At 42.3% G+C, this 20,505-nt stretch overlaps 1 protein-coding gene and 1 long non-coding RNA gene across 4 annotated transcripts; one reads left to right on the forward strand and one right to left on the reverse strand.

Annotated features, from left to right (window-relative positions):
* Positions 1-142: 142 nt before the first annotated feature.
* On the reverse strand, positions 143-20,069 carry PPM1G (protein phosphatase, Mg2+/Mn2+ dependent 1G). 3 transcript variants are annotated; one of them, XM_025454350.3, is made up of 11 exons: positions 19,783-19,923; positions 6,352-6,450; positions 6,009-6,078; positions 5,443-5,528; positions 4,968-5,100; positions 3,493-3,908; positions 2,554-2,688; positions 1,976-2,210; positions 1,462-1,591; positions 1,076-1,178; positions 143-755 (listed from the first exon to the last, which is right to left on the reverse strand). In XM_025454350.3, exons 3-11 carry the CDS (start codon positions 6,034-6,036, stop codon positions 549-551), a joined length of 1,473 nt encoding a protein of 490 aa, XP_025310135.1. In that variant the 5' UTR covers positions 6,037-6,078; positions 6,352-6,450; positions 19,783-19,923; the 3' UTR covers positions 143-548. The 3 variants fall into 3 exon arrangements, with proteins under 3 accessions (XP_025310135.1, XP_025310133.1, XP_025310134.1); XM_025454348.3 differs by lacking the exon at positions 6,352-6,450 and having other exon boundaries at positions 19,783-20,069; XM_025454349.2 differs by lacking the exons at positions 6,352-6,450; positions 19,783-19,923 and adding an exon at positions 17,276-17,347.
* Positions 634-7,695, forward strand: LOC125752850 (uncharacterized). Its single transcript, XR_007403313.1, has 2 exons — positions 634-771; positions 6,862-7,695. It is a non-coding gene; the product is annotated as an uncharacterized LOC125752850 (long non-coding RNA).
* Positions 20,070-20,505: the final 436 nt, after the last annotated feature.

The raw sequence follows: 20,505 nt of genomic DNA on the forward strand, positions 1-20,505 counted from the left end.
GCGCGCGCGCGCGCGCGCACACACACACACACACACACACACACACACACACACACGCTACCAAGGAGGTTGTCTGGGGCTGAGGAATTCTAGGTAGGCTGGACAGGGCAGCAGTATTGAATAAAGGACACCATGGGCACAATTAGGTTTTGGCCTTTAGTCTGAAAAAGTGTTGATTGAAAGTGTACAACAGAGAGCGGGTGCGAGCGGCTGGGGGCCATGGAGCCGCCAATAAAAAAGAATGTCCTTAAATAAAGTTCACAGAGTAAAAACCAGAAGAACCGCCAGTCTTCCCTCCAACACAACAGAGCACAGGCACAGAACCGGTGATGAGCCCCTAGGAGCAAGGAGGAGGCTGGGGAAGACAGCAGAGGCTCCCAGGCTGCTGTGTGGAGGGAGAGCCCTCTTTGGAATGGGCTGAATAAAGCCACCCAGCTCCCCCTGCACACCTCATAACCACTGCTAAGGCTAAAGGAAAAAGACAAAACTCAGTCTCAGGTCCAGAGGGCTCAGAAAACAGTCTAGGTGGGCAGGGATTCAGACACCCGTTAGTCCCGCTTGGCCTTCTTCTTAATGTCACTGTTGCCATTTTCTTCAGCCCCCTCAGAAGAAAGCACCTCCTCCAGTTTCCGCTTGCCACTCTCTGGCTGAAGCTCTGCTGTGTTTCGGGGCTTGAAGCAAATGATGATGCAGGTCATGTTGTCACACCCTGTACCATCCCCAGAAGTGTCTGGTGCCAGGCACTGATCCAGCAGCTACAAAAGGGACAAGGTAGGTGGCTCAGCTTCAGGATTTGAATAACCTTCCTAGGAACCTAAACTCCCACAAGAGGACTGACCCTGCTGAAGACAGGGTGGCAGAAGGAGGGGAAGAGGCAACAGATGTCACAAAACAGGCCACTTGCTAGTGCATAATGCACAAGGATAAGTCAGGGAAATGAAGGAAGGTCGAATGTTCTAGTCAGGTTTGGCATCTGTCAGTAATTAGTGATACTTCCCAGCTCTGGTCTTGGCTCAAAAGATAAAACCTTGGCTATGCAAACCAGGCGCCCTCACTCCTCCACCCAGGCACTCACCTCTTCCACAATGGATGACAATAACCGAAGCTCCCCATTTTCATCACGCTGACTGATCTTTGATTGAATAAAGTCTATAACTTCCTGGCTGCTCATCACATTCCTGGGGTCAAAAACAATACACTCTTCTTTAGTCTCACCAAAGCAGAATAGAGGAATGTAGAGAGAAGTGATGGCCCCCAGGGCCAATAAAAACCCCTACAGAGTGCCTTAGGCCTGGGGTTTTTTACATTAAGATGTCTGCCTAGGCTCTAAACCTAAAGCAGCTTGAGAAAAGTGGTGAACGCAAGGCGTTAGAGGATGATAAAGCCAACCAGCTCAGAGCCCTTCAAGAGAAGTAATGCTGCATAAAAAAGGGAATTTTAGGGCATTCCACTGGTGCTCACCATATGCCATCACAGGCAATGACCATGAATTCGTGGTCGTCAGTGAGAGTCAGCACCTTGATGTCAGGCAGGGCTGAAATCATCTGTTCCTCAGGTGGCAAGTTCTTATTTCTCTTGTAGAAGTGGTCTCCTGAAATAAAAGAACGGTTGGTTGATGAATAGTTTAAGCAATCCCCAAAGACTTGTGCTCGAAGCTGGTCAACCCTTGCCATTCACTTCCCTTCTTTACAAAGTTCCATAATCTAAGTGAATGGAAAACTGAGTTCTAGTTTTTCTAGTTTCAGCCCTATCTTCAGGTTGCTAAACCTTAGGTAGGTCACTAACCTGTCTTTTTAATCATCCAAAAATGACAGCTATCTTACCTATCTCATGGAAATATTTTACAGACAAAAGTCACAGATAATGAAAGGACGTGGAAAGGTACAAGGGCCTATTAAGATTAAAGTTTGCCACTAGGTAGTCTGAAGAGAGAATAAGACCCCAAAAATCTTTCCCACACTTTTGTGTCCCTTACCAATGGCTCTGGAGAGGTTGAGGCCCCCGTTGACTCGCCCATCCATGGTGACCTTGCCACCAGCATTCTTGATGCGTGCTAGCTCCACTTCATCCTCTGGTTTGTGGTCATAGGACATGTCTAAAGCTTTGCCAGCCTCAGATACCACACAACGAGAGTCTCCTGCATTGGCTACAATCAATTGCTTCCCTCGTATCAGAGCCACCACCGCTGTTGTACCGCTGTCAGAGCCAGGCTTGAGAGGAAGAAAGAGAGCATCATGGGAGCTTCTGGACCCAAACTTCTCATTGGTACTCCCCTGACCATTCACTTTATGCTTTCTCCTCTCACTGGGACCACAAAGAGAACTTTAACAAAGAGGAGGGGCATAGATTTAATCTTTCCAAAGACTAGAACATGCTCTCTATTCTGAGCTAACCGTACCCTAAAGACCTAGTTCCTCTGGTAGCAAAAATCCCCCCATAACCAGGACTTCAGTAGTAAGCCAGCAAGGGGATTCCCTGTCCCCAAATCACAATCAAGGGAATCATATCTGCCTCTTGGTTTTTCTAAACTTGCTGCTCCCCTTCCCTACACACCTCCTCCTTGCCTTCCATGCCCGGCACCATCATCTCTTCTTCTTCTTCGTCCTCTTCAGCCTCCTCAGTGTCATCCTCATCTTCCTCATTCTCTGCCTCTTCACTGCTGTAGCCATCCTCTTCCTCACTGCATTCCTGCCAGAGGGATAATCCCAGGCTGCTGAGACTGGGATGAACCCCTGCCCCCCTCCCCCCAACTCATACTCAGAACCAAGAGGCCCTGACTGAACACTGATTCTGAGAGCACTGAAAGATCCAACTGTATGATTGTGATAGAAAAGTCTCGAGGAGGGAAGACGGCTAGATGGGTATAACTGATATCCTCCTGAGCTGAGTTCAGCACTCACTGGGTTCAGCACTCACGGGGAGGAAATCCTACGAAGGCCAGGAATCTCAGCCAAAAGCACCTTCCAGCATCATGGCCAGAAAATAAGTGGCCCAGAGAAGGAAATACCCAAATATCCAAAGTAACAACCTCCTTGTTCTCTCACTAGGAGACAGATTCTGAAAGGCTAGAACTAGATCTATTTGTTTTAGTTCCAACAAAAGAAGTTTCAAAGGCTAAGGGTTCCTATGTTGGTGGAAATAACGAATTCAAGAAAAGCTTGGTATATAGTAGGTCTTGGGGCCTGATCTAAAAATTGAAGTTGGGGTATCTGGCTGGCTTAGTCAGGAGAGCATGTGACTCTTGATCTTGGGGTCATGAGTTCAAGCCCCATGTTTGGGTGTACAGATTACTAAAGAAAGGAAAGAAAGAAAGGAAAGAAAGAAAAAGAAAGAAAAGACAGAAGAAAAGAAAGGGAAGGAAGAGAGGGAGGGGAGGGAGGGAGGAAGGAGAAAAGAAAGAGAAGAAAAGAAAAAAGAACCAACAGCTATGCATGGTGACCAAAAAGGCCCTCTCTGCAGATTCAGCAGCTGTCTGCTCCCACAGGCCCTTACCTCACTGTCTTCCTCTTCCTCTTCTGCCTCATCTGACTCATCCTCACTGTCCTCAAAGAACTTGGACTTAGCAACTCGAGGCAGCTTATCAGACGCTGAAGAGCAGGAAGGCCCAGCCTCACCAGTGGGAGTGCCAGGCTCACCACCTTGGCCTGCCTCAGTCCCACGTTCAGAGTTGGAGGAAAGGCCTGCGTGAGCCTTGATTGTGGGGCCATTTTCCTCTGAAGAAGTTTCCCTAGATGGGTCCTCAGGTCCTGCCTCCCCGTTGAGGCCCTGGGACCCTGGTTCCTCCCCTGTCCCAGTTCCAGATTTGCTGTGGGGAACACCCTTGTGACAGTTCTGCCCGTAGCGTGTCAGCAGCTCTTCAATAGTCATGGTGGCCTCTTCGTGAAGCAGTGCAGCCTCCTCATTGTCCACTGCGGGGAAGAGGCTGAATCAGCATCCCCATGCCATACTCTTCATGGAATGAGCCCCCCTTCCCAGCTCCATAGCCCTTCCAGCGTGAGTTCCAACTCCCCCACCACCACTCACTCCTAAGGCTCTCCTCACCTATCAAGTCTCAGAACACCCTTTTGCTTCCTCCTCAAGTAATATCTGCCTGCAGAGACTTCCTTTGGTCTTTGTCTTTCACCCTCTTCTTTGTCAAAGGAACACTAGTTAATGTAGTTCTTTTATCACCTCACATTCTTGATTAAGTTGGAAACATCCTTATGGCTGAGGATCCAGGAAGCCCACAATGCTAGTGTGAGGCCTACAGCCCAGGCTTACTGACTGGCTGCTGAAAAAAGGTCACATAAAGGAACACCTGGGTACCTCAGTCTGTTAAATGTCTGCTTCAACTCAGGTCATGATCCCAGACTCCTGAGATCGAGCTCTACACTGGGCTCCCTGCTCAGCCTGCCCTCTCCCTCTGCTGTTTCCCCTGTTTGTGCTCTGTGGTATGCGCTCGCACGCACACTCTGTGTTAATAAACAAAATCTTAAAAAAAAAAAAAAAGTCACATAAATGTAAACAGGAACCAGAGAGACCTCATCACAATGACAAAAAATAATGTATGGAAAAATGCTTCTAACTATGGACACAAGGTACAAAGGTTTTTTTCTCCTTTCATAACCTCATGTAATATAGGAGAACATAAGAGTTCTTTAAAGTGAGGACTCCCCAAGTCCATAAGAAGTCATCCTTTCTTAGAATTGACACATAAAAAATACATATTAAAGAAGAGTTCTTGGGACACCTGGGTGGCTCAGTGGTTGAGCATCTGCCTTAGGCTCACACCATGATCTCAGGGTCCTGGGATCAAGTCCCACATGGGGCTCCCTATAGGGAGCCTGCTTCTCCCTCTGCCTATGTCTCTGCCTCTCTCTCTGTGTCTCTCATGAATAAATAAATAAAACCTTAAAAATATATATATACATAAAATAAAGAAGAGTTCTTTAAAATGCTAATTTCCTCTCAAGGGATGCCACACTCACCATCATCTTCATCAGCTACTTTTTCTTTTTCATCCTCATCCTCAGTGGGTCGCCCTGCAATCTGTGCCAGCTCCTTAATGACTTCCTCAGTGGTCAGTTTGGCATCAATAGCCAAGAAGGCATCTTCTAATGCCTGGACATAAGCCAAAAAGTATGAGGCAAAAGTAGGAAAAAGTACAATAGGTACAAAATGAATCACCTATATACAATCTGGGTACAAAGATGGCATGCAAATTCCAGTGTGGACCACCAAAGAGGAGTCACTCACATATAAATAACAGCTCAGCTCAGAGACCTGGGAGTAATGAAGCAGCTCTAAAAAGGTCCAAGTGGGAATAAGTTTGTTTGGGGTATAGAATTCTTTAAGAAATACAATAAGCAGCAGCTTACTGGCAACAAGAAAGGAAAAGCCAAGGACTGTAAAACAAGGGAAAGCCTATATAAAGCGGAGAAGGAGCACTACAAAAAAACAGACCTTTTGTAGCTTGCCTTCTTTGTAGGCCTTCTGATCTTTGATGATATCAGGAAGATATTTGGCACAGTACAAGGCAACTTCCTCCCCTAGAAGAAAGGTAAGGTCACCCAGAGCACTGCTTCTCACATATGAAGTGATATAGTATTTACATGCCATACTGGAGAGGACCCCAAGGGTCAAGGAAATGACATCTTATATAACTGAAACCTATCTGAAAGACAACTGCTTAGTAAATTCTGATCCAGAAAATGGATTTTACCATCAAACCTCTCAGGGCTATATTAATATACCTTTTGTCTTTTCTCACCTGTATACTTAGTTCTCAGTAAAAAAAAGTAAATTCTAATGTAGAAAGAGGCTTTTTGGATTAAAATAAGGCCTGCTGAGATTATAAACCAATATAACATCCTTTAGGAAGATAGACTGGCAGAACGGAGAAAAACAGCACTGGGAAGGAAATGGTATCTTAGGACCAGAACCTTAGAAAAGAACAAAAGACCTATTCTTGCCCCCTAAAGTCTGGAAATGGGGTTCAAAATGTCACCCATATGATCTACGAAAGTTACCTCCATGTCCATCATAGACAGAAAACATGGCTGTCTCACTGTCCAGCTCAGGAATACAGTTGTGAGCATCCTAGAAAAAAGAGAGCATAATTAGCATTTCTCAAGGTCAAAAGATGTCCTTCCTTGGGCACCTCAGGTCGTGAGGATCGCCTTCATGCCTTAATCTCACTAACCCTTCCCTGGCTGACCTACATGGCCTAGAAATAAGAAAGGAAAATGGGATGATAAAATAAAATAAATCAGCGGAGGGAGAAAGGAAGGGGGTGGGGGGGGCAAGGGAGGGAAGTAGGGGAGGAAAGGAAGGGGGGAGGGAGGAAGGGAGAGAGATGAATCAGGTCACTACCTCTGCAGTCTAGCAGCCTCAGCCTAGGAGATCTCAGTCCAGATGGCAGAATGTTTGGTTGTTGGAACTCTAGACCTGACCCTTTTGGATTTGTGGCAACTATGGGAAGAACCAGAATAAAGGATCTTTAAAGTCACTTCCAGACCCATTCACTTGGATCAGTGAATTTCAAGGAAGAAAATGTTAGGGAAGACAGCATAAAGAGACCTGAGGGCATTACCAACCTAAAAAGTTTCTAGGAGAATCCTAAAACAACCTAAGTGAAAGCACTAAAATTTGTAAAATTATATATACACTTATACCACCACTCCCCAAAGCCCTATCTAAACAAATTATTCCCCTCTTCTCTCAAAGTTTAACTCACTCAGTAGTTACTCTCAGGCTATGCTGAGGATACATTTACAAAAGAATCTTCCCAACAAATAATGCTATTAAGCTACACTGTGTTTAGTATTTGTTAACTGGAATTTACAATGCCCCAAATAATCAGCCTTCCCACCTCCTACCCAGAGATGGAAATAAGAAATCATTCAACACTGATGGCACAGCACACCTAAAGAGAAGTCTGCAATGGTCCTGCTGTAGCAACACTGCGGTTGGAAGGCTGGGCTTGATCAAATTCTTCTAATAACATTCTAACATCCCAAACAAATATTCCAGACCATGCCACAGTTCAAGCCAAGACTGGTGAACCTAGGTGAGAGTGTGCTGCAGCTTACTCTGCCCCATCTTGGAATACAACCTCACCTCCCTTTCAGGTACTTTCTACAAACAAAATGAATATAATCAACTATTTACTTTGATTGATTATTCTTGTGTAAGGTAATGGTTCTCCTTCCTCTTTCGGGCATTTAAAATTTTCTAGTATCAATAGTTAGGAAATCAGTACGGTGATTCTTCTGTTGTCCCTGAAATAAGACTATGCCTTCATTATACAAATCTAAAAAATAAAAACTATTTTAAGGTAGCAAATGAGAGAATGGAAAAATAACTACTTTGTATATCCCTCTGATGGATTCCAGGAGAAAGTGTCCCAGAATCTAAGGGGCTCCTATGGAGGGCCCTCAAAAGCCTATCTAAATTATCAACAACCACTTCTAAGTTTCATCCCCAAGACCTGGAGAGCACCATAGACCAAAGGACATCTTGTGGTTCTCTAAGAATTTGTTATTCCTTCATCAAATATCTGAGTATCCATTAAGTGCCATGATCAGTTCTGGGTGTTTGGGGTGTATCAGTGAATAAAATGAAACCTGCACTTCATAAAAAACAACAAAAACTTAAAATCTCATAAGGAAATAACACAATAAATACAATAAATAGTTAAATAAAAAAATAGTTAAATCATATATATAGCATGATATTATAACTCCTATGGAAAGATGATAGTGCTATGGAATAAAGAAAAGGTAGAATAGAGGACTGAGTTGGATTAGTGAAAAGTGGTGGAAGAAGTGAATTGGCATGGGACACAGTGTGGTACAGGCTTGCTGAAGCCATAAGAAACTGTACTTCAGCAGTCACTACCTAAGTCATGCCAGATCTAATTACTATCAGCAAAACAGCTGTGTCATATTAATGTTGACTTTAATTCTGTTGATTGTGTGGTGTGGTTTGTTGGCATGGAATTTATGCCCAGTTCTGTTTGTACTCATTTAAGTAACATTAAATTAAAATTGTTTTAGTGAACTCTGGAGTTCCACAAGTAATGCTTTCCTTTAAAAAAAAAAGATCCATGGAAGAGCTCCAAGATATTTTGTTAAATAAGGAAAGTAAAGTGCAGAAGGAAAGCAAAGTACAGAATGATATATTTAGCAAGCGGCTTTTGTGTAAGAAGACCATAGAAATAGACACTTGTCTTTTCATACTGTAATACTACATGGATACACAGAAAACTAGAGAAAAGCAGTTAACTGGTGGTGGTGGTGGGGGGGGGTTGTGTAGACGGATGGGAGTGAGATGAGCCACCGGAATGTTTAGCTTTTTCAAAAGTAAGTTAAATGTTTTAAAAAGACTCAATGTATCACTAAAATGTGAGAAACTGCTCCAACTAATTCCACTTTTTGAGAGGGGAGGGAAGAGCAATCTTCTTGTCCACTCCTTCCCAGTGGAACAGGACAGTCCGACTCTGTCCTGCAATGCCACTCTAAATCACAGCTGTACCATGAGATGCAAATCCATCTGAACCCACACCTCTATTCAAATCATTTTTTTTTTACTTCATCTGCTCCTCACAAAACCATGTGATGCATTTGATATATGAATATATGATAAAAACAGCAAAGAAATGAATATTAAAGACAAGGAAATACCCTCGTGTGCAAATTAGAATAATGAAAAAGATAACCAGTGGTGACAGGAGGGAAGTAAAAACACATTCTCATATCCTGATCAACAGGAATATAAATTAGTATAGCCTTCCTGGAGCACAATTTCATAATACATACGAAAATTTCAACTGTTCATGCCCTTTGATCTAGTCATTGGACTTCTAAAAGTTTATTTTATGGAAGTAATAAGGAGGGTACAAGGGTATGTATAAGAATGTTCACTATAGCATTATTTATAATAAAAAACAATTATGAAACATCCAAATTTCCATGGAGAGATTAGATTATAAGTGGTACATCCCTCCAACAGAATGTAGCTATTAGAAATGAATATGTGTTCATTTGAAAGTGGTAAAAGGAGAAAAAAATAAAAAGCATTTGTATGTATATGCTAGGTCTGGAAGACCACAACACAGATCAAACTGTAATGGAGAGTAAGAGTTGGGTAATAACTATTTTCTGTATTTTAACATTTAAAATTTTTTACAATATGCCATACTGTTCCAGTTTGAATGATAATGAAGACAAAATGAACCTATGAACTGTCCTCAAGTGACCACACTATGATATACTGCATAATTTCTGGCCAGGTATCTCTCTACATGTGCCTCCATTTTTTCTCCTATAATATGGAATAAGAATAGTTACCTTACCCTTATTGCCTTATTGTGGTGTAGTTACAAGATATGTAGAACTCCTCTTAAGCTGGAATTTAACATAAAAATATATATATTCTGCTCTAAAATTCAGCACCTAGCTCAAATATTTCTTCTTTATTCTTAGTCTCAAAGAGGAATGCCCACCATAATGATTCATCTTATATCTTGAGGTCTCATTTCCTAGGACTATTCCACATTACCTTCTCTTCTACTTCCTGGTAAGGCTCTGGATCTATTTTATCACTTGGAACTGTTCTACCTTCTCTAAAGCACTTTAGTTTCCCCCTTTGCATCTCTATTCAGAGCCTCCCTACCTTTACCCTTGCTTTTCTTTCGTTCTGACCTTTCTGAGACAGAGCCAAGTATTTCAACACTGTCTCTTAGCAATCGAGAAAAACTCATCCAACCTTGTATAACCCGACCAACTGCTTTCTTTACCCCTGAATCAGAGCCAGTAAGTATTGCTAGTCATAAAATGTCAGGAAATCATGTTGATTGTGCACCCTAGTTCCATGCACTATTTTTTTTCACGTGTTCTGTATTGACGCTTAAATATATTAACCAGAGTCAGTCACAAACCTTCCCCACACTGTTCAAGTTCTCAATGCTCTTCTTTCACTCTTAACAGATGAGCTAACCTCTTGCTTTACTTTGATCAAGGTCGTATTTCAAGAACTACCTCATCATCTCTATTCTACCTCAAAATCTCTCTACAGCTTTACCTAACCTCTCTTTCACTTCTGCCTCCCAAAGCATTGTTTCTCCCCCTTTTTTAATTCAACAAAGCCTGTATTAAACCATTTATTGGAAACTGCTTAAAATTATCTCCTCTTTTTAGATTTATACTTCCTCTTAAACCTCTAATCTCAAAACCTTTTCTTTCAAGATCTTTACTTCACAAAGCAGGCAGTAACCATAACAGCAATCCAAACAGTCATTTTGCAGGCTTTATTTTTTTCCAAATAGTGTATGTAATTAAAACAGTGAAAACCATGTCGGCTTTCTTTAAAATTCTCTTGGGTTCTGTGAAGTTGCCTGTTTCTACAAGATGTCCCTTCACTTCAAACTTAACATATAAACAGAAACTCAGCAGTCTTCAAAAAATCAGAACTTCCCCTGTAGGTTTTATTTCTATTCATGGAATCTTAACTTTCCTAGGCAACACTTAATACCAGTCCACCTTGACTTCCTGGCTCTCTTCCACCATCCAATCACCAAGTCCTACTAAGTTTTCCTTCATTACTTTGTTCCTGGATTACTTCACTTTTATTAGCATTTTATCTCCTTCCTGCTTCTACTCTCTGCCCCTGTAATCCAGCCTACATATTACACATATCCAGATGACAGATTATCCTTTCCAATGTAACACTTTATTGCTAAAAGCTTCAATGGATTTTACTGGATGTTAAGACTGATTCTACACAACTTACAGGCAATTTAAGGTACTCAATCATCATTCCTACCCATCTCTATAACCTAATCTCTTAATTTTCATACAACTCCCCAAAAGAAGAAACTACTCCACTCTTGACACTGACCACTCCACCCCAACAAAGTACTTAAGCATGCCTCAGAATCTTTCCTCCTGCCCCTCCTTCTAATAATCCTTCTCGTTCTTCTCCTACTTTCCTCTCCTTTTGTTCCCACTTACACGCTCTCCTTAAGGTCCAGTTAGTCTCACCAACTCCAAGAAATCTTTCTTAATCACACCAATACTCTTATGATCATTCCTCTCTCTAAGCTCATTTAATATTTACTGTCTCTACCAATAATATGGTTATTCAGCATATACCATCTTGCATTGTTATTTCGTATTCTATGGAAGAAAAGAAGAGTCTTAGACCCGAAACTATATTGTAAGTTTTGAAAACAAAGACTCAATTTCTTTACAGCTTTGGGGCCTAAAACTATGTTCTGCAACATAGTAGGACTTCCATGTTGTTTATGATGCTGAGTTCCTGGCTGCTTCAGGACAAATACCTTATGGATGCCTCCTCCTTCATTTTCTATCCTAAACCTAGAGATGTATCATAACACAATGACTGCTGATAGTCTGAAGGAGATGACTCAGTATACACAGGTCACCTGAGTCAGGCCCTTGGGCCTTGCCTTACTTAAAATCACATGTCATACAGAACATTCTGACCTTCTAAACAACCAATGGATCTGTATTAATAAAATCCTGGTTATCCTGCCTCATGTTAATCTCCTAAGGTCATAAACACATCCACAAATGTTCCTATGTAACTAGATGATCAACCATTTATATTTATGATACATAAATTTACCTCAATCTTTACAAGCCAACATAAAAAGTTTGAAGGTGGCTGGGAAGCAAACTACATTTTAGTTTTTAAAATTATATGACTTTTAAAATTATATGCCATAGGGATCCCTGGGTGGCGCAGCGGTTTGGCGCCTGCCTTTGGCCCAGGGCGCGATCCTGGAGACCCAGGATCGAATCCCACATCGGGCTCCCGGTGCATGGAGCCTGCTTCTCCCTCTGCCTGTGTCTCTGCCTCTCTCTCTCTCTGTGACTATCATGAATAAATAAATAAAATCTTAATAAATAATAAAATCTTTAAAAAAAAATAAAATAAAATAAAATAAAATAAAATTATATGCCATATATCACTTCAATGCCAAAGAATGAGTATTTTGTGTCTCCTTAAAATTCATATGTTAAAATGTAATCCCCAACATGATGCTACTTGGAGGTGGGTGTTTCAGAGGTAATTAGGTCATGAAGGAGGAGCCCTCATGAATGAGATTAGTGTCCTTATAAAAGAGACCCCAAAGAATTCCCTTGCCTTGAAGATACAGCTTAGAAGACAGACATCTATGAACCAGAAAGTAGGCCCTCAGCAAACACCTCAGTCTTGGACTTAATAGGGTCTTGAAGATATATCTGTACACCCATGTTCACAGCAACTTTATCCACAATACCCAAAATGTAGAAACAACTATGAATGGATAAACAAAATGTGGTATATTCACACAATGGATACTGTTCAGCCTTAAAAAGAAATTCTGACAAAAAAAAAAAAAAAGAAATTCTGACACATGCTATAACGTGGATGAACCTGGAGGATATTATGCTAAGTGAAAGAAGCCAGTCACAAAATGACAAATGTGTCTTTCTATGAGGTACCTAGGGTATTCAAATTCATAGAAATAGGAAGTAGAATGGTTGCCGAGGGCAGGGGGAATGGAGAGCTATTTAACTGGTATAGAGTTTCAGTTTTACAAGATGAAAATAGTTCTGGTGATTGGCTGCCCAACTGTGTGAATGTACTTATTAATAGTAACTGTACATTTTAAAATGGTGAAGATGGTAGATTTTATGTTATGTATACTTTACCACAACTTAAAATAATTAAAACATGCACATGCGCGCACGCACACAACACACACACACACACACACACACACACACACAAACCTCCCACGAAGAAAAGCCCAGTCTCAGACAGCTTTATTGGTAAATTTTACCAAATATTTTTTAGAAATTAATAATGCCAATTCTTCACAAACTTTGCCAATGTATAGAAGAGGAAGCAACACTTCCCAACTCATTCTAAGGCCAATATTATCCTGATACCAAAACCAGACATCACAAGAAAACTACACAATATTGTTAAAGGTAGCAATACTCCTCAACTGCATCTATAGATTCAGCACAATCCCTTTCAAAATTCCAAATGCCTTTTGCATAGATATTGACAAGTTGATCCTAAATTCGTATGGAAATGCAAGGGACCCAGAAAAGAAGAAATGAGAAAAAGAACAAAGTTGGAAAATTCACACTTCCTAATTTCAAAACTTACCACAAAGCTATATAACCAAGACAGTGTGGTACTGACATAACAATAAGTACATAGATCAATGGAATGGAATTAAGAGTCCAGAAATAACCCCTCATTATTTATAGTCAAATGATCTTAACAATGATTCCAAGATAATTCAGTGAGGGAAAGAACAGGCTTTTTACCAAAAAGCTGGGAATGGATATCCACATGCACAAGCATGAAATTGGATCTCTTCCTTAAACCATCCACAAAAATTAACCCAAAATGGATGTAAGAGCTAATACTATAAAATTCTTAATAGAGAAACAGACTTCATCAAAATTAAACATTTTTGTACTTCAAAGGACACAAACCAAAAAAAGCAAAAGGGTAGCCCACAGAATAGGAGAAAATATTTGAAAATCATATCTGATAAAGAACTTGTATCCAAAATATATAAAAGATTCTTACATCACAATAAAAAGACAAAAAATGATGACCCAATAAAAAGAGACAAAGGACCTAAACAAACATTTGTCCAATGATCTATAAGTGGCGTTTAACACAAGAAAAGATGCTCAAACATCGTAAGCTACCAGGGAAATATAATCAAAATCACAATGAGATATGATTTCACACCCCACTATAATGGCTATAATAAAAAAGGTAAGTGTAGGAAGGCTCTAGAGAAGCTAACACTCTCATATATTGCTGGTAAGAATGCAAAACAATGCGACCACTTTGGAAAATAGTTAGGCAGCTCCTCAAAATGTTAAACATGGAGTTACTATATGACCCAGCAATTCCTCTCCTATAATATATTCAAGAGAAATAAAAATTTATTTCCACAGAAAAATTTGTAAATGTGGGGATGTCTGGGTGGCTCAGCAGTTGAGCACCTGCCTTCAGCCCAGGGCGTGATCCGGGAGTCCCAGGATAGAGTCCCATATCAGGCTCCCTGCATGGAGCCTGCTTCTCTCTATGCCTAGGTCTCTGCCTCTTTCTCTTTCTCTGTGTATCTCTCATGAATAAATAAAATCTTTTTAAAAAATTTGTAAATGTATGTTCCCAGCATCATTATTCATCATAGCCAAAATGTGGAAACCCAAATATCCATTAACTTATGAATGGATAAACAAAATATCCATACAACGGAATATTATTCAGCCATAATAAAGGAGGAAGTACTGATAAATGATACAACATGAATGACTCTTAGAACTACAACTTAGGGACCCCTGGGTGGCTCAGCCATTGAGCATCTATCTGCCTTTGGCTCAGGGAGTGATTCCAGAGTTGTGGGATCGAGTCACACATCAGGCTCCCTGCATGGAGCCTGCTGCTCCCTCTGCCTCCGTCTCTGCCTCTCTCTCTGCCTCTCATGAATAAATAAATAAAATCTTGGGACACCTGGGTGGCTCAGAAGTTAAGCACCTGCCTTTGTCTCAGGGCGCAATCCTGGAGTCCCGGGATCGAGTCCCACACATCAGGCTCCCTGTATGGGGCCTGCTTCTTCCTCTGCTTATGTCTCTGCCTCTCCCTCTCTGTGTCTCTCATGAATAAAAAAAAAAGAAAAAAAAATCTTAAAAAAAAAAACAAAAAACCTATTTAGAGGGGTGCCTAAGTGGTTCAGTCAAGCACCTGCCTTTAGCTCAGATCATGATTTGGGGTCCTGGGATCCAGCCCAGGGTCCAGCTCTCTGCTCACTGGGGAATCTGCTTCTCCCTCTGGCACCCCCACCCTCCATCCTGCTTACCCTCTCTCTCAAATAAAATCTTTTTTAAAAATAAGAAACATTGTTTAGGGCAGCCCTGGTGGCGCAGCAGTTTGGCACCGCCTGCAGCCTGGGGTGTGATCCTGGAGACTCGGGATCGAGTCCCACATCGGGCTCCCTGCATGGAGCCTGCTTCTCCCTCTGCCTGTGTCTCTGCCTCTCTCTCTCTGTGTCTATGAATAAATAAATAAAATCTTTAAAAAAAAACAAAAAAACATTGTTTAGTAAAAGAAGGCAGGCATAAAAGATAACATTTATAATTCCATTTTTATGAAATGTTAAAAATAGGTAAATCCATAGAGATATAATATAAATTGGTGGTTGCCAGGGGTTAAAGGGGGGGGGGGGGGGGACAGAGACTGACTGGTAATGGCTACAAGTTTTCTTCTTGAGTGATAAAACTGTTCTAAAATGGATAGTGGTGATGGATGAACAACTCTGTGAATATATTAACCACTGAAATGTATGCTTTAAATGGATACAGTATATGAATTATCTCTCAATAAAATTGTTTAAAACGAAATCTGTATATAATTTTTAAAATACTGTATATGACTTAAAGTTAATAGACTCCATCTTTGAACAGGCTCTAAAGGGAAATAGAAAACAACTCCACTTTAAATCAGTATTCAGGGATCCCTGGGTGGCGCAGCGGATTAGCGCCTGCCTTTGGCCCAGGGCACGATCCTGGAGACCCGGGATCGAATCCCACGTCAGGCTCCCGGTGCATGGAGCCTGCTTCTCCCTCTGCCTATGTCTCTGCCTCTCTCTCTCTCTCTCTCTCTCTCTCTCTGTGTGACTATCATAAATTAAAAAAAAAAAAAAGTCCCCTCCTAGAGGGAACATACCTCAACATAATAAAGGTCATATATTTAAAAAAAGTAATAATAAATCAGTATTCAGCTTAAAGGATGCCACTATACATCAGCAATGCCTTAAGTTGAGTTCTAAAGATTTATGCTTCCAGACAGCATAATTTTAAAATCAGCTTACAATGGCAAGAACTACTGATCAGATCTGTTAAACTTCTACACTCAAATTCAAAGTACAGTTCCCTGGGGATCCCTGGGTGGCGCAGTGGTTTAGCGCCTGCCTTTGGCCCAGGGCGCGATCCTGGAGACCCGGGATCGAGTCCCACATCAGGCTCCCGGTGCATGGAGCCTGCTTCTCCCTCTGCCTGTGTCTGTGTCTCTGCCTCTCTCTCTCTCTCTCTCTCTCTATCATAAATAAATAAAAATTTACAAAAAAAAAAAAAAAGTACAGTTCCTTACCTGACCTCTCAAAGTACAATTCCAAGATGATAACCCAATAGAGGGTTGGGGTGGAGAAGCAGTAGTAACATCTGCTACAGGATTGGGCAACTGAAATAATTTATGTAAAATATTCTTGAAATCTTAAGGAATAAATTCTGATTGTAACTTCCAGTTGCTTAAGAACTTATAAAGGAATAGTATAATAGAAAACAATTTCCCCATATTCATGGACATACATTTGATATCATTTGATATGGTCTCTGAATTTTGAAGAAAAGGTACCACATGCTAATCAAATGAAAAGAATGTCCTCTTATAGAAGTTGCTTAACTGCATCCCAGACAAAAGAATTCTGATCTGGTTCAGTAAATAAAAAGTGCTTTAAGATATAGAGATGAGGCATTAATCTGAGGATCAGTTAATGCTCTTCAGCATCAGATACCATCTCTTAAGTAGAACCCCACAGAATGCTTATGGTATCCCATTTTATATTTTTGCTCCGTTATATAATAATTGAAACTGTCATGTAGGTATCTTAAGAATTTTCTGCTTAGCATTATTCTACCTTCAATTCTAGATGACCCTATATGACCACTAATAAACCAGCTTCTATAGGGTAGGAAACAGCCACCTTCTCAAAAGTATACTCTTAATATTGATACTACTGTTTAAAAGAAGGCAAATATAATTCATAGAATTTTTTTTTAAATCCTAATTCCCCTGGGAATCCCTGGGTGGCTCAGCAGTTTAGCTCCTGCCTTCCGCCCAGGGTGTGATCCTGGAGTCCCGGGATCGAGTCCCACGTCAGGCTCCCTGCATGGAGCCTGCTTCTCCCTCTGCCTGTGTCTCTGCCTCTCTCTCTGTGTCTTTCAGTGAATAAATAAAAATTTTTTTAAAAAGCCATATAAAAAAAAATCCTAACTCCCCCCAAAAAAGTAGTTTTGTCACTTCCAAGAGAATCTCACAACCCAAAACTTAAAGTACCCACGTCCCTTTAAGACTGTATCAACTAAAAGCATTTTCAGATTGGATTTATTAGCCATCAAAAACTCAAAGCCTTTCCGTATGTATTTCTCAGGCACCCTTCCACAACCTACCTGTTAACCCACAAAATACATACCTCAACCAGCTTGAGGGTCCCTCCAAACCATGAAGAAGGAAGAAGGGAAGGGAACATCAACTGTGGTATTTTGTTTACCCCTCCTCAAAACACCCTGGTTCCACAGCAAGAGGGGCTGGAGAGAGGCAGAAAGTATAAAATGCCAGCTATTGACAGTTGCCATCCTTGCCTCAAGAGAAGGGGTAATACAGTACTCTCTAAGACTGAATCTAGGTGCATCAATTAGGATTTTAGCAACCTCTGTAATGTGTATTGACATAAACTTACCTCAAAGGAAACATTAGGACCAAGAAAATAAGGTCAATAGACTTAATAAATAGGTGGAATTGAGCCCTAAAGGTTAAGAGGAACAGGTGTGTACACTTTCTGAAAAGAGCAGATTCACTTAAGAGGCTACAAATCATAGTTATTTTCTTGTCATAGTAAAGAAACTATGTTATGCTTTGAAGAGAAAGGAAACAAAGCCAAAAGGAAAAGTATTCATGCAGCAGCAAAGGATCCCAAATAGGACTTCAAGAGGATATGATTAAAGGTAACCATTCAAACAAAGGTAAATTCAGAAACAGCATAATAGGAAGATTTTAAAACCCAAACAGGTTACCTCTCAGGAGAAAGATTAGGATATAAGGAATAGTCTAACAAGTTCTCTACAAACCAAACAGCTGCTGATGAAAAAAAAGTCATTTTCTAATTACCAAAGGAGAAACCAAAATAAAGGGAAATACCCTGCAGAGAAGCAAACAGAACAGACTCACTGGGCAAATAACTTGGAAAACTAAATATCCAAGCAACTCAGTTAATAAAGAAAACTAGGAAAAAGAGAAAAAAAAAAAAAAAACAGAAAAACCAAGGTGCAGAAGTAGAAAATAAGGAATAAGAAACCTGAAGGAAAAGCCTTACTCTAAGATGAAAGCGTCACCTCCAATCTTACAATATTAACAGAAAATGCCATAGAAATGGAATCTATGAACTAGCAACTAACCCAGACCCAGCCTTACATTAAGGTTTTTCTTTTGAAGCAAAATCCAGATACTTCTAATATTCATACAATCATATTTACTAAACACCCAGGAGCACCCCACTAAAATATGAAATGCTATACTTCATGTTGACACAGATGATAATAGTGTCCAGTAAGTGCCTCAAACAATTTCATCCCACAGATTCTTTCCACCAAGGCACAAGTGTCCTAATCTTTCTGGGCCTCATCTTCCCAGCTATAAAACTTGGGAGCCAAACTACAGGAGATGAACTATAAGATTCCCCTCATTCCTGAAATGTTATACCTAATGACAGAACTGTTTAAAGTCGGCTGTGGATATAAAATTGGGAGTCTGAGAACCAACCATTTAAGTTTATACTGTCATTCCAGAGCTAACCACAGGGAGGAGCGAGGGATTTGAAGAAATTCCCAAGGGAGACAGTATTAGGTTGTTACCTGAAGCCCACCTAGTAAGTAGATAAACCCTTAATCCCAGAAATAATTAGAGCATTTCTCTGGCCCTTCTGCTTAGATCTCACAACACTCTTCACAAAGACATGTCTTACATACGTCTTTCTCCCTTTCCTTCATGCACGGTCTTCCCTGTTCTTCCTTGTAGTTTTACATCCATTTTGCCCAATACTACTACTCTTTATCCAGAAATTTTCCACCTCTTTTATCCAGAAGAAATCTAGAAAAGAAAAATCCCTTCTTTATAGATTAGTTCTTTATAGGCTATGATGGAATGACTGTACACCAAGGAAACTATAAACTATAACAAGCACAGACAAATGACAATTAGGGAGTAAGTTTTAGAAAAACCCCGAGGAAAAAAATATCAAGCATAATAAAAAAAAAAAAGGAATGATACCGATTGGCACAACTCAAGTTTGCCAAAGGTCGTAAAAGGCCCTGAAGAGAATACAAACGACTGACAATTCCTGGAGGTCAGATCGAGCCTCTGAAATTAACAATCAGTGCCAAGAGCCAAGCAACTGGGTGTTGAAGAATGAATTTGAAACAGACTACTTGCCCAGGCTTCCTTTCACTGTCATACTGCTCGTCCAAAGAGGCCTCTCACAGCACATATTTAAGAAAACAAAACGAAAAAGTAGTCATGCCCATCTATTCTCCTCGTCCTCGCAAAAGTAAGTGAATAAATAGCGCCTCTTTTCATCTTCACTCCCACACTACACCTCACACCGTTTACGAGCCTGGAGGGCTGGGTTGGCAGGAGACGATGGCGCGAAGGCACAGGGAGAGGGCGGTCAGTGGGCGGAAGGTGCCTCTCCCCACATGGCCGAGCTCTCGCCGCTAAACTGGCCACCAGCACACGGTCCTCAAGCACCGGCAGTTCCCTCTCGGCCCCGGGCCCAGTCGCTGCCGCCCGTCAAACTGCTGCCGCAGCCGCAGCTGCAGGCTCCCGATACCGACCCTTCCCCGGGGATGACCCCATCCCCCCGCTCCCTTTCTCCGTCAGGTTCCCGCCCTGCAGCGGCCCGCCTCTGGGCCTCTCCCGCCTCACCTCCATGGAGACGCGCCAGCCTTGCATGGCGGAGAAGCCGTAGGGCAGCGGCAGGCGAGAGGCGCCGACCCCGTCCCCGGAGCACTTCACCGTGTTGGGCTGGGAGAGGTAGGCACCCATGGCGGCGGCTGGCCGGCGGCCTCAGGGGCAGGCGAGCGGGGCGCGACCCGTGCCGGAGCCGGAGCCCCGGGGGCGCGCGTGGCAGGAGCGGGCCCGGCTGCACGGCCGACGCAAGGTGCCGGTGAAAGGCGCGAGGCCGGCCAGGAGGCGGTAACGGGACGGGAGCAGAGAGGGAGCGGAAGCGGAAACGGCGCCACTCCAGACCCCGCCCGGCCGGCGCGGCGCGGCGCGGCACGGCACGGCGCTGCGGGCAGTCATTTCCTTAGCAACGCGCCCCGCCCGCGGGGACAACGGCCCGCCCAACCGCCGCTCCCGCGAGACTGGTGCGGCCACGCCTACCAACCGCCGCGGCTTGCCTCGGGCGGCCCCGCCAGCGACCCGCAACCAGTGGCCGGTGCCTGCTGTCCCCCGCGACCCCGCCCTGCCTCTGCTCCCCTACCCCGGCCCCTCGCGTGTTTGTCGAAGCTCTTTCGTGTGGGGCCCGGCGCTTCCGATCCATCCTCCAGTGTCTCAGCCCCCTCTCCCCACCGCGCGCCTAATGGGCTCCGCAAACCTGCCCCATTCGCCTCGATTAAAGTTAACTAGTATTTGTTCTGAGTGCAC

This window comes from Canis lupus, chromosome 17, assembly GCF_003254725.2.
Source record: "Canis lupus dingo isolate Sandy chromosome 17, ASM325472v2, whole genome shotgun sequence".
Taxonomy (NCBI): domain Eukaryota; kingdom Metazoa; phylum Chordata; class Mammalia; order Carnivora; family Canidae; genus Canis; species Canis lupus.

What these genes read in the sequence shown, in the direction of transcription:
- PPM1G (XM_025454348.3), bottom strand. Translation starts at nt 19,902, where the DNA reads ATGGGTGCCTACCTCTCCCAGCCCAACACGGTGAAGTGCTCCGGGGAC. An exon ending in AGTAGCTGATGAAGATGATG is followed by an intron (nt 3,909 to 4,967) that starts GTGAGTGTGGCA and finishes TCTTCCCCGCAG; the next exon opens with TGGACAATGAGGAGGCTGCA. An exon ending in TGTCATCCATTGTGGAAGAG is followed by an intron (nt 756 to 1,075) that starts GTGAGTGCCTGG and finishes TCCCTTTTGTAG; the next exon opens with CTGCTGGATCAGTGCCTGGC.